This window comes from Neolamprologus brichardi, chromosome 19 (genome assembly GCF_056152115.1).
Source record: "Neolamprologus brichardi isolate AB-2024 chromosome 19, ASM5615211v1, whole genome shotgun sequence".
Lineage (NCBI taxonomy): Eukaryota > Metazoa > Chordata > Actinopteri > Cichliformes > Cichlidae > Neolamprologus > Neolamprologus brichardi.
In genome coordinates, this window is record NC_142122.1 from 6046570 (window position 1) to 6059425 (window position 12856).

Consider the following 12856-nt stretch of genomic DNA (forward strand, 5'->3'; position numbering starts at 1 on the left):
CCTACCAACATGAAGTCCAGTCTTGTGCTTGCAGTTGGGCAGTTTCTAATATCATATCAGTGTTCTGGTAAGTGGGATCGGTTTATTGCACACATCTCCCAGCATTAATGAGACTGTCTGGGTCACACTGTTTGCACTTAATGGATTCATAACGCATTAGTAAGTTTACACTTTTCATTTGGGATGGAAGCTTTCACACTCGTGCGTCAAAGAAACTGGCTCTTTTATTTCCTCGGTGATATTAACTGAGGGTCCGTTTCTGCTTTAACCTCTATCGCGCTATCTGTGCTGTTGTGTTGTTGGTGGTGTATGTCGGGCTGTGAGGTAAAAAGCTATAGCCGGCTGTATGCGTACAGCAACCGTGTGTGAAAAGTGGTCAATAAAGAGATGCTGAAAAGCGTGTTCATGCAAACATCGTCGGTCTGCCGTGATATGTTTACAATAAGACTTATGGTCCCGAACCTCTGCGCACAGCGTCTGCTAATCGGAGAATAGCTGCTGACATAATGTGGATCCGAAGATCCATAATTGGCCTACCTGGGGTTGAAAGTCTCGATAAATGCACGGCGTTTCGTTGGGTACACCGGCTTCCGCGAGTGTGACTCTTATTTTGAGCGATGAAAAAAATAATAGAATATAATTTTATTTTTATATTTCAATATCACAATAATCTTCCAATTTAGAACTACAAGTTAAAAAAAAGAACTAAACACAAATAAAATACACTTCAGCTAAATACTAATTTATTTTCCCAAACCACGCGGAGCCGCAGTATAAGGACTAAAGAGCCGCATGTTGCCGACCCCTGGACTAGACTGTAATACAAACCGATCAGTTTGTCAACAATAAAACTGACTGAAATTAGAGACTGAGTGTGAGACTTTGATATTAGATAAAATTAATATTGATAAAGTTTACCTTTATGTACAGAATCTGAATATTGCAAAATATTTTTAAAAATTGCAATAATATCGTATCGTGCTTTAAGTATTGTGATAATATCGTATCGTGGGATGTATGGTGATTCCCACCTCTAATCAGGAGCAACTTCAGCATCTTGCTCAAAGATGCTTTGGGATTGCTGGAGCTTCCAGGTATCGAACCACCCACCTTGTTTCTGTATTGTAGCTGTAGCTAGCTTTCATTGCAGGGGTTAGTATGTTGTGCTGCATGTGTTATCATTGCTATGGCAGCTTGGGCGTAGATGTAATTGGTGGTTTAGTTACTGCAGTTGCGGTGTTTGGTTTAGTTGCAGGCGTGTGATGTTGAGCTAAGAGGGTTGCAGGTGTTGCCTTGACGAATTTTGCTGCAGTGTTGCTGTAGATGTCATTGTTGCTGTAATTATATGTTTGCCATATTTAGTTAAGATGCAGTGTAATTTTACTAAAAATGAAAGAGTCTGTAGCAACAAAAAGTACAGTATGGGAAAAAAATCAGTCAATCAAGTAAGACTGATTTTACCTTGGCTCATTTAAATAGAAAGTAGAAAAAAAGGACATAAAATAACAGCTCAGTGAATAAATGTCTCGTATATAAAAAGAGAGACGAATAAAAAGAGAATGTGCTGTGAGGTGGCAAAGGTTTTCTGTATCTGTCCTTGTGCCAGTGGAGCTGAAACAGATGTCAGAGAAAGTGTTCTGCTGTGTGTTCAGTTAGTGGAGCTGAGGGTGGTCCGGATTAACACCCCCTTCTTCTTTTCTTTTTTTTTTCCCCTTTTTTAATTTAAAACCAATCATTTGGATGACCTCTGCAATGCAGGTGTCTTTAGTGATCTGCTTAGTTGCAGATATAATGATTTACATGACTGTCCTTTTTCGAAATCTCTGCTTAAAACATTCTCTTACCTGATTGGTAAAACATTCCTCTTATCTGTGTTGTTTTGTTTTTTCTCCTTGTGTCCGGTTAAAGAATGAAAAAGGGCAGTGTCCAGCAGACGTGGTGCCTGATCCCCTCGACATGCCTCTGGACATGGCTGATGCAGCAGCCATGGCCAAAGAGCTCCGGACTTTGCTGAGACAAGCGTTACCCAGACCCAGCTCCCCTCTGCCCCTCACCCTGAAAGCCCAGTCCCTCCCTGCTCTCTCGGATAAGGCCAGGCTACAGCTCGCCTCCATGGGAATCCGTCTAGGTGACCGTGTGATTATAGCTGCACAGAAGGTGAGTTGTGGCTCTGAGCAGTGATCTTCACTTTTATACAGCAGTACTTTCAGTCTTACTTAAAGCTTTTTCATATCTCAGAATGGTACAATAGAGGGAAGTTTCACAGCCCTCTAATTATGACTCAGTGATTAGCTGAATTCAAATAAGTCCACACTTCTCCATTTATAGGGAGAAAGTCTAAAATGAGCTGTCTCTTAGCAGCAGCGAGTCAGTATATTTAAACAAAGCTCACTAATGCAGGGCTCTGTCTTTGCTCTTTCAGTTTTGTACTGGAATATGATACTAACTTTGGTTTAGGGGCTTTTTTCTACTGAAATCGAGCGTCTCTTTAACACTTACTGTAATTTTTTTCCCTTTATTACTTTGTAAATTTGCAGGTCACCTCTTGCCAGTATTTCATATGCTTTCACAAACTGAAGCAAAGTTGTAGCAGAGGTAATAGCTAGCTAGTTTGCCTGAAAATGAATACCACCAGGAAACAATTTCGAGGCCACTTGCAAGTCCACTTGGGACAGTGGAAATTAAAGCCCTTGATAAGACTTGACAGTGGGATGCTGTTTAAAACGATACGGTGCCAGTGAAGCCTTTTGTGTGTGCTGCTATTAAATTATCATCTCCTGCTGGTCCACAGACTGGAAACGCTGGAGTATCGATGATGCCGTGTGCTCTTTTCATCTTAATGCTGCAATAGATTTTTTACCTGCTGTTTCATTGAAGTCCAAGCTTTCTGCACATACCACAACGACAATCAAGACACTTTTTATTCTGATGGTTCTAAACACAGGACCTCTGGAGACACTTTAAGCAGAGATTAAACCATCTGCATGGTTATGCGTGAATCCTGTATACCGAGTGAGTTTCCTGTTCCACTGGAAAAGTCTGTGCTGGATGGAGTAGTAAGAAGAAACTTTGAATGATATTTTGTTTAGAGTTGGGTTATGTCGTCATCTTAAAACCAGGCAAAGCAGAAGGAGGGTATTTGTGTTTGTCAGGTTGATTTTTAAATGAGAGTTTGATGTAACTGTATGCTTGCAGAGATGCTTGTTTTATTTCCTCTTTGCATCCTTTTTGTTTCACTTGGTTTTACTATGTGTGGGGAGAGCGTCCTGAAGAGTGGAGGAGAGACAGGTGAGCCATTTCATATGGAAATAGACTGAAGGAGCTGGTAAAAAAAAAAAAAAAAGAGTAAATTTTGAGGAACTAACAGTCACTAATTGTTTATCAATGCTCTCCTGCTGATAAAGCTTCCGTCTTTCTTTTCATGCTGGAGGCGAACAGAGTTATTTTCGTTTTATATTTTGAAAGTACTTTTTATCATCTTTGTGTTGTTTTTTTATGTTTTCAGTTTAATTTAATTAATTTAATTTAAATTAATTAGTTTTTTAAAAGTTTTTATAAAATGTTTTTGGGGTTTTTTTCTGTTGTTTTTTTTTTTTTTTTTTTTGGAAATATTTGAGTGGTAGTGTTAGTCCTTTTTATTTATCATAATATGTAGGGTATTTCTTAGTTTGGGAATTTAATACAGCGCTTTTTGAAGGAAGTGATATCCGGCATTCCAAGTCTGAAACGGGTGCACCAAAGCCTAATCGAGCAGGTTTTGCTGACAGATTTTTATCATATTGACAAAGACTAAAACTGAAAAGAATATTTGCTTTATGTTTTTATTTCCTTTTAGTTTTGTGGGTTTACAATATCATTTCAGTTAGTTCTGTATTTTTCCTCCAAAATTATAGTTTGTATTATTACTTTTTTACCCACATCTAGTTTTAGTTAATGATGGCTATAGGGATTATGGTAAGGTTGGGCGATTTGCTCCGTAGTGCTCCATCATTTATCCACCCCTCATAAGGTACCGTGTGTGGGTGAATGCTGAACAGCTGACGTGGTATTAAGACTATTAAATACTTGCTGCGTCTCTGCTTTTTTACCTTTAATATACGATTCAACTATGAGGTCCAGTTTTTCTTTTCCTCTGTAAAATTTCTCACTTTTCTCTCCTGCTCTCTCTACCTGTCAGTCCCACCCACAGTATTTCATGTCAAACACCTGGTAGAAAAAGGAGTTAAGGAGACCGTAACTGAGGCTACGTTCACACTGCAGGCGAAAGCGCATCAAAGCCGACTTTTTTGACCCTATGCGACCCATATCCGATCATGGTATGACAGTGTGAACGGCACAAATCCGATATTTTCAAATCTGATATCTGATGTTTCAGAAAGCGACTGCTGTTTGAACGGTCATGTCACATTAAATCCGTCTTTTACGTCACTGACACAAGACAGACGCCAATTATCAGCGCCCAATAAGACATCGCGAACGCTTCCTGCCCATCTCGTGTAGATGTTAGTGAAAATGTTGGGAAGACAACGTTGGAGAAACGTGAACATTTTATTTGTACTGTATATTTTGCAGATTCTGACAGAAATCTGCAACTATCCTTTGTAGCACCGCTCCTCTCTAAAACAGCAATAAGGATCATTATTAGGCTATTTAGGGGCGATCGTGGCTCAAGAGTTGGGTGTTTGTCTTGTAATCGGAAGGTTGCCGGTTCGAGCCCCGGTTTGGACAGTCTCGGTCGTTGTGTCCTTGGGCAAGACACTTCACCTACCGCCTACTGGTGTTGGCCAGAGGGGCCTATGGCGCGAGCCTCACCTCTGTCAGTCTGCCCCAGGGCAGCTGTGGCTACAACTGTAGCTGCCTCCACCAGTGTGGGAATGTGAGAGTGAATGAATAGTGGTATTGTAAAGCGCTTTGAGGGGTCCCGAAAAGCGCTATATAAATGCAATCCTTTATTATTATTATTATTATTTGTAAATAACAAAATTAAGGGCCAACAGTCAAACAATACTATTTGGTCTGGGTCTAAACAGAGCGCGTTGTGTGTGACGTCTTATTTTGCGCATTTGGGCCGCTTTGAGCGTTCACACTAGAGCGCGTTTGCTGTCACATTTTATTTGTAGTGTGAACAAGCAGACAAAAAAAATCGGATTTGATCAAAAAATCGGAGCATTAAGACCTACAGTGTGAACGTAGCCTGAGTGTCTCTGCAAATGCACAGTTACATTAAGCCTTAGCTTTAAAAAAAAACAAACAGTCCAGCAGTCTGAAATATCCTGCTCTTTTATGATGGGTTGCTGTAGACTGTCTACACACACATTCATTTCAGAGCAGCACAGAAGTCGGGGTGTGAACCTGTGTGCGTACCCAGGCACGTCTGTGTTGCTTGTATTGTTATATGTGGTTTTGCAATATGTAATTATAATGAGGCAGATTCAATTTATTATGGATCTCATAATAATCATATTAATTTAAAGCACAACTGGAGAAATTAGATTTTTAAAAATTGCCTTGACTGGCGCGCTATCGCCGCTCATTTTGAAATAAACGTCTGTCAGCAGAACCCAATTGGATGGTGCTGCTTAAGTGGATACACACTAACACAATACTACCACCACCACCCCAGTTAGTAATGGTATTGGTTATTGGAGATTTATATGCCAATCAGAGAAAAGAACAGATTGGCCAGGCCAAGGTTATTAATATCTGTGTACCAAAGAGTTAATAACCTCCTGTCAGTAATAAATGCACATATAGAATCGGTGTTGCATTTACTAAGCAACACCTCCATCAATCCAACAGTCCAGGTCTTTGTAGCATGGATCCTGCATCACATTAGTGCCATGCACCGGTGCCGTAGTCCATTGTAGCCAAAGTTAAGAAGCTTTGGTTACATTTTCAACCAAGACAAAATAATTTCCAGTTGCTAAGCAACACCATTTGGGAATCCATCAAGCACTCTCGGTTATGGCCATCAGATCACTCTGGCACATCATCAACATTCATCTGAGCATGTTCATCTCCGGTGTCTGGTATCAGTACTAGAAGTTTTACAAATGCATGTGCTCATGTTCTTTGTCTGTGAGTCATTCTTTTCTATTCACTGACTCTTACCCAGTCCAAGTTCACAGGCGGCAGTGTGAGCTAAACCGTACTGGCTGTTTCTTTGTAGCAGTAAGAATGTCTAATGAGTTCAACTGTAAACGTAGCAGCGCTGTAATTAAAAGCATTTATACAAAATCTGTTGACTAGTCACAGTGTAATTATACTTAGCATTTAAAAAATGCCCTGTCCTCTTTAGTTATTTTTTTTGGTCATAATTCTAACACATACAGTGTAACTATAACGCATTTATATACAGCACACTGCATTAAGATAGAAAAGTATGGATGTTGACGTGTGGGTGTGAGGAATGACAGATATATTGTGGGAAGGCATTAATTGGCAACAAATTGTCAAAGTACAGAAAAGAAAAGAAAAAAAACATTGATGGATATAAAGAATAGGTGGTGAAGAGTACTGTACAAGTAATGTCTAAAGGAAGAGGGGATAAAGTGCAACAAACCACCAGTTTAGGTGATTAATAATGGCAAAGCTGTAACAGTATGACATATAACATCACTGTATAATAAGTAAAAATAAATATACGGATGCAATTAATTCTTAACCAGTTAAGTAAGGCAGTATGGCAAAGATGCATGTACAGATTTGGGTCCTGAGACTTAGAGACTTAGAGCTTTTTATTGTCATTGTGCAGTTTCTTGCACAGCGAAATTGGGTAGCTGAACCACAAAGGTGCTAAAGTAAGAAGAAGAGAAAACAATATACAACGAAGGCGGAAAATAAATAAATAAATAGAATAAAATAAAAAACAGTGTATATGTATACATATGTGAGTGAAACTATATACATGGTGTATGTGTAGGAAACATTGAAACTGGGACCAAAACAATTGCACATGGGCCAAAAATATTGCACAGAACATGGAAAGACTGAGATATTGCACATAGATGATTAACAGCAGTGTCAGGGTGGATGTGTTGGGGAAGTCCTTACACACTCTTAGCTTGCATTAAGAGTTCTGACAGCCCAGGGAGGGCAAGAGAGTAATGGCAAAAAAGCTCTGAATTTCTGTATTGGTTGCCATTAGCTCTGCAGTGTTACTCATTACCAGTGTTGGGGAGTAACAGAATACATGTACCGCCGTTACGTATTTAAAATACAAAATATGAGTAACTGTATTCCGTTACAGTTACCGTTTAAAAAGGTGGTATTTAGAATACAGTTACTTTGTTGAAATAAATGGATTACACGGCGGTACTTCCTTGTTTCATATTGTGGTGGGTCAGGATTGTTTGGGTTTTGTTTGACAGCTACGTTCTGTTGTTCCAGGCGGCAGCGTTACGGTTGCCATGGTTACAAGGCAACGCTCTCTCTCTCTCTGCGTGTTTCCTGGGAGAGAGATGCCTTTTTGTTGTTGTTGTGCTAAGCTAATAGGCAGAATGCTACAGGTATAGCTCTAAAGAATGTAGCATCATAGGCAGTGTAGTCCGTGCTGCAGGGAGAATGGACTGCCATACACGTGTTATGTGTCTGTGAGCGAGGGAGGGAGAAAAAGGAAAAGTACGAGCTGTCACGGAGCAGAAACGGGAGCTGGAAGCATGTAAATATAATAATAACCACTGCAGCCAAGAAGAGTGCCTGACGAGCCCAGTTGTAAGTAAGCTATTAAGACTCGACTGTACACCGTGTTCGTGTTTTCCTCCAAAAACAATAAGTTCCGTTGGAGCAGCCTTTCAACGCCTCTCTCTGTCTCTCGCTAGCAAAGTTGACCCAGACAACAAAGTAAAGCTAGTTTTCAGCTACGAGCCAGACACAGAACCCACCGTATTAGCCAGAGGTCCCTTTACTACGGTTCGGAGCCGCGGACCTTCAGTAACAGTAATAAATCACAGCAATAGTACATTCATGTAGTTGTAAAAAGCATGATAATATATTAAGTAATCCAAAGTATTCAGAATATGTTACTCTCATTGAGTAACGTAACGGAATACGTTACAGAATACATTTTGGAGCATGTAATCTGTATTCTGTAATGGAATACATTTTAAAAGTAACCTTCCCAACACTGGTCATTACCCTAATCAGTAACCTTGCAGTTTTGTAAAATAGGATTCATGGTACTGTGTTGGTTTCAGTTCTCATAGCTCTTTGGCTCCTCACAGGGAGATTCCATGGGAATTCAACATCCAAAAAGCCATTAGCACATAGCCTGACAGTGATGATGCTGTGCATAGTTGAATGTTGATTGGTTAAAAAGATGGCTTGGCTTGACCAGGTAATGCTGAAATAAAGACATATGAAACATCAAAGACCGAAAAAAGCACTGATGGTTAAAAAGGACAGTTATAGCAGTTTCAATTTGCTACAAAGAAGTATTTTTTTCTTTTTTTGTGTGTACGTGTTTTCATACTTTGGCTCGGTCGCGAGAACAAAGTACTAAAAAAAAAAATCCACATTTCTTTTAACATTGTACAGTCTCCCAGTGACAGCATGTGAATACGTGTGCACAGCACCTACAGACTACCAATGCAGTACCATGCTGGGACCTTAAGCCATGTGCAATCCTTTTGAAATGGATCACACTTTTATAAGAAGGGTATTTAGCCCCATAGCTTAAATACAATTCATTTTTCTAATTGAGTTCATTGCACTGTTCAGCTCTGACAATTTGCTACATGGTGTCTCTGCTCTAAAATTAAATGAGGACCCCAGAAATCTTTCTCTTTCTGCTTTGTGTTTTAATTTGAAATCATCGGGCTGACAGCATGGGCCCAGTCCACCTTATGTGACCTAACAAAGCAGGTGAAAGACACTGAGTGCAGCGCCACGGGCACAAAATTGCCTTACTTTATGGCAGTCATAGGTAATTCAACATCACTAATACTTAACAGCTTTTCCATTTTTCTTCCCCGAAGACAATTTTTTTTTGACAGTTATGGGGTCTGCTCTGTACTTCTGGAACTGCATCCATTTCTCACACAGCAGAGTATTTACTAAGTTTCTTTGTCCTCATGCTGAAAGAGTGTCGCGTGAAGACGACCGGAGTAATGAAAAATGGCAAACAGTGATGTATCTAATAGGAGGAATTAAATTGAGCTTTGTTAAATGGAATATCCTTTTTACTGCACTAAATCTCAGGAGATCTGTTTCACAAACCATCCGTGTAAGCCGTGACATTATAGCTGATGTGAGTTGCACGATTTGTAAGTTAAAACTCTTCAATTACCTCTTGCTACCTATTGCTCCTTTCAGTATTACCTCTCTGCAGACACCTAACATCCAACATGATTGAAAGTAATGAAATTTAAACAGTAATGAAATTTTTGCAGTGACACCGTTACCCTTGTACAAATAATCTAGGACTTCATGAGTAAAGTCAGTTTTATTTATATACCCCTGTACTGAATAAATGTGCCCAGTCTGTAAGGCACACGATACCCTTCATGCCCAGACTTTGAAGATGTGCCCGCTTCTCATAACCCTTCCTCATTGAAGAGGGAGTAATGAGTGTGCTCAGACCTCAAACTCATTGAAAAACAAACTAGATATTTAAAGTGGTGCTGTTGAACTTTTTTTTTTTTTTATTTAAATAAATGATGTAGGCCCCATTACATCAAAAAGATTTGTAGTCATTCTTTAAATAACTCCACTTTTATGAAAGTGATATCTTAAAAATTGACTCTTATTAGATTAGGGAGCACCTTTTCCACTCTAAGGGCTCATGAGTTAAAATTGTACAATTTTATTGGGCCACGGGAGAGATCATGCTGAAAAAGTCAGTGTTACTGAAGTCCTAATACTTTTATGGAAATGTGAATTTGTGAAAATAACCTGCAAACAGCCACTGGGGGAGTTTTTCTTGAGTCAAAGACGTCTGAATTTCTTGCATTTGTCTATGCAAGTAAACCCAAGCTTTAAGGTTTCTGACATCTACCATTTAAATGGTTGCAGATGAATTAAAGTCGGTGAGTGTGGGAAGACCGTTAACATAAGTGATGTGGCTGGCTTTAGTGCCCAGTGGTATTGATGGCAGCAGTTTATTGTGTAGTGGAGAAACATTAGAACAACGAGCTCCTGCTCTTCAAACTCATGTCTCATATTTGCAAACTCTAAGTAACTCTACCATCTGGGATTATGTAATGTGCTTCAAAATACATAATTTCATTTCAGTTTGCTGCTGATTTTCTGTCATGACCAGCTTCTCTGTGAACACCAGATTTATGGGTCTTCGGTCTATGATAATGCAGTGGATCTGGCAGTATACTTAATCACCTGTGGGAGCTTACTGTTTTAGGACTCAAAAGTAAAAGCATTTGATTAATCGCCTCTTCTGATATTCTTAATGTGTGCACACTGATGTACACAACTAGCCACCTTCTATTGCCCCTGTTCTTCTTTTTGAAGGCTCCTACCACTGTAGTGTGTGTGTTGCATGCTTTTCTCTAAGGCCGTACCAGGAAATACTTTGTGCCAAGTTGTGTGGTTTGCTAATCAAAACTCGTATCTTATCTTTAAGCCAGTGCTCAGAGCTGGTTCCAGTTCTTTTAGTTAGTTTAGTTCTTGTTGATGTTTTCCATATTTTCTATTTGACCTCCTGTGGTACATTTACATTCATTAACACAGGTTGGAAGTCTGCGGTTCTGCGGCAGCACCGAGTTCTCCGGTGGCCTGTGGGCCGGAGTGGAGCTGGACAAACCAGAGGGGAAGAACGATGGCTCGGTAGCAGGTGTTCAGTATTTCAACTGTCGAAACAAACATGGTAGGTCACGCCTCGGTGCTTGAAAGCAAAAACAATGACAGACACAACTGCTCCCTTATTTAGATTATAAACTTGGATTACCAACTGTTTAGGCTCTAAAAGTGTAGCTTTTATGTTTTGAGCCCATATTAAATAGTGTAATGGTACAAAGCAAACTTGAATGATCAAACAAGACTTTTTTTATGTGTTCTCCTGCATTCAGACATGAGCAGCAACACACTGACTGCAGTTCACATAATAACATAATCGTTTCCTGGACCTTTTAAATTGTCTGGTCAGTGTTTCAGTGGCGTCTGATCTAACCATAGGAAATAATATTTGACCTTTTGGCCAAATGTCAGTAAATTCATTCTGTTTTTAGCACTTAAAATGTATCTTGCTTTGGGTGCCTTGAAAAGCGCTATATAAATCTAATCCATTATTATTATTATTATTATCTTGGCACAGAAAATCTCTTTCATGCTGCCCTTTTATGTATTTAGATTATCCTCATTCTGTGTCTCGTCAGTGATGATATTCTTACTTGGTTATGCTTAGAGCCTTTTCTACTTTTATAGGAATTTTTGCTCCACTGTCCAAGATAAGCAAACCTTTGGAAAGACATAAAACCAGCACTACAAAGAAGTCTACACCCGTGCGTCCCCCTCGTCGCATCGACCTGTCTCGGATTACTTCCAAGATTAACACAGGTGAGAAACAAGCGATAAAAGTGTTGCTGCTAAATTCAGATAATCAGTGTTGGGTCTGCAGTGCGCTTGATCTTGTTTATACAACCTTCTAAATTGTAGATAGAAGTCACAGCAGTTGAATGACGTGTCTGTTGTTGTATGTCGTTCTATGGTTATATGGTTTCGTTCCTATGACTGAAGTTGTGCTCAGGTCCTGACAGACCTTAAACACTGCGACAAAGACAGTCATGGTAGCGTTGTTTTTGAAATTAAGTCTTACCTCAGGATCTCTGCCATAAAATACTCTAATAAAAAAGGCTTAAATTGATCAAAACCTGAACTACAAAGATAGGGAGTCTGACTAGCTGGGTGAGCCCTGGGGCAGCGATGTGTGTGAACGTTTATTAGAGCAGGTGAAAAAGATTTTACAAGGCATGCCACAGGTACTAATGTACAGTCCCCTGGATACTTTATTTCATATTAAAAAAAAATCAACAGAACAGTGCTAACTTCATAGAAAACGAATATTTTCAAATGACAGCATTAGTCATTTACACAGTTCCAAATACATTATTACTGAAGCCACTGACATTTCGGAGCCCTCTTACTTTAGGGGGTTTAGGACAATTGAAACTGACTTCATTGCTACTCCATTGTTTCACTAAATGAAATGCATAATGTGTGATTTTGGTGATCATAATCCTCCTCTGTTATATGACTAATATCATAAACATTTAAAAGTAAAATAGATTTGCTAATGGGAGTTTAATTTTTCAAAACGTAGAGGTAATAACATTCAGCAGCAGCATAATATTGCTGCTGCATTGATGCTAAGCATTTATTTTTTGGCAGATTTTGATGTATTAAAGACTGAAGGCAAAAACTAAATTGAATTCAATAAAGGTAAAAGACTGAGGGTAGTCAAAAAAAATTGCAATCAAGTCCAACATCTCAGAGTGAAGTTGGTTATTATAGTATAGTTTCAGATGATGGTGCCCCTTTGTTGTGGGACCAGATAATTGCTGGTTCGTAGATGGAGCCCCTGGTTTAAATGATCCAAAAATTGAAGAAGTGGCGTTTCTGTAAAGAGAAAAACACAGGTGAGCTTTAATGTTAGTTGTATTCATGGATTGATTAGTCAGTTAAATGTATTTGAACATTATAGTTTTCATCACTTAAGAAAAGCAGAGCAGAGTAGTAATAAAGAGGCACAGTCAAGCTGCCATAGTTGCCTCCATTAATATTTTCTTGCCAAAAAAAGAAAAGCAATCTATATGTTTATTGGATTTGCTTCTGTTTAGTCAAATGTTTACTTGTTGTTTTGTAGATTTTGTAGTGACACACTCATTCAACATCCAAAATTGATGCC

The 12856-nt window shown here is 39.2% G+C and overlaps 1 protein-coding gene across 3 annotated transcripts in view; it reads left to right on the forward strand.

Moving 5' to 3' along the window:
- The window catches only part of LOC102783240 (CAP-Gly domain-containing linker protein 4), a 57030-nt gene that overhangs the window by 27017 nt on the left and 17157 nt on the right, over positions 1–12856 (forward strand). For all 3 annotated transcript variants that reach the window (XM_087832795.1, XM_035911393.2, XM_087832796.1), the window contains exons 7-9: positions 1909–2157; positions 10684–10819; positions 11377–11508. In XM_087832795.1, the coding sequence (XP_087688921.1) occupies positions 1909–2157; positions 10684–10819; positions 11377–11508 (517 nt within the window). The remainder of the gene's footprint in view (positions 1–1908; positions 2158–10683; positions 10820–11376; positions 11509–12856) is intronic.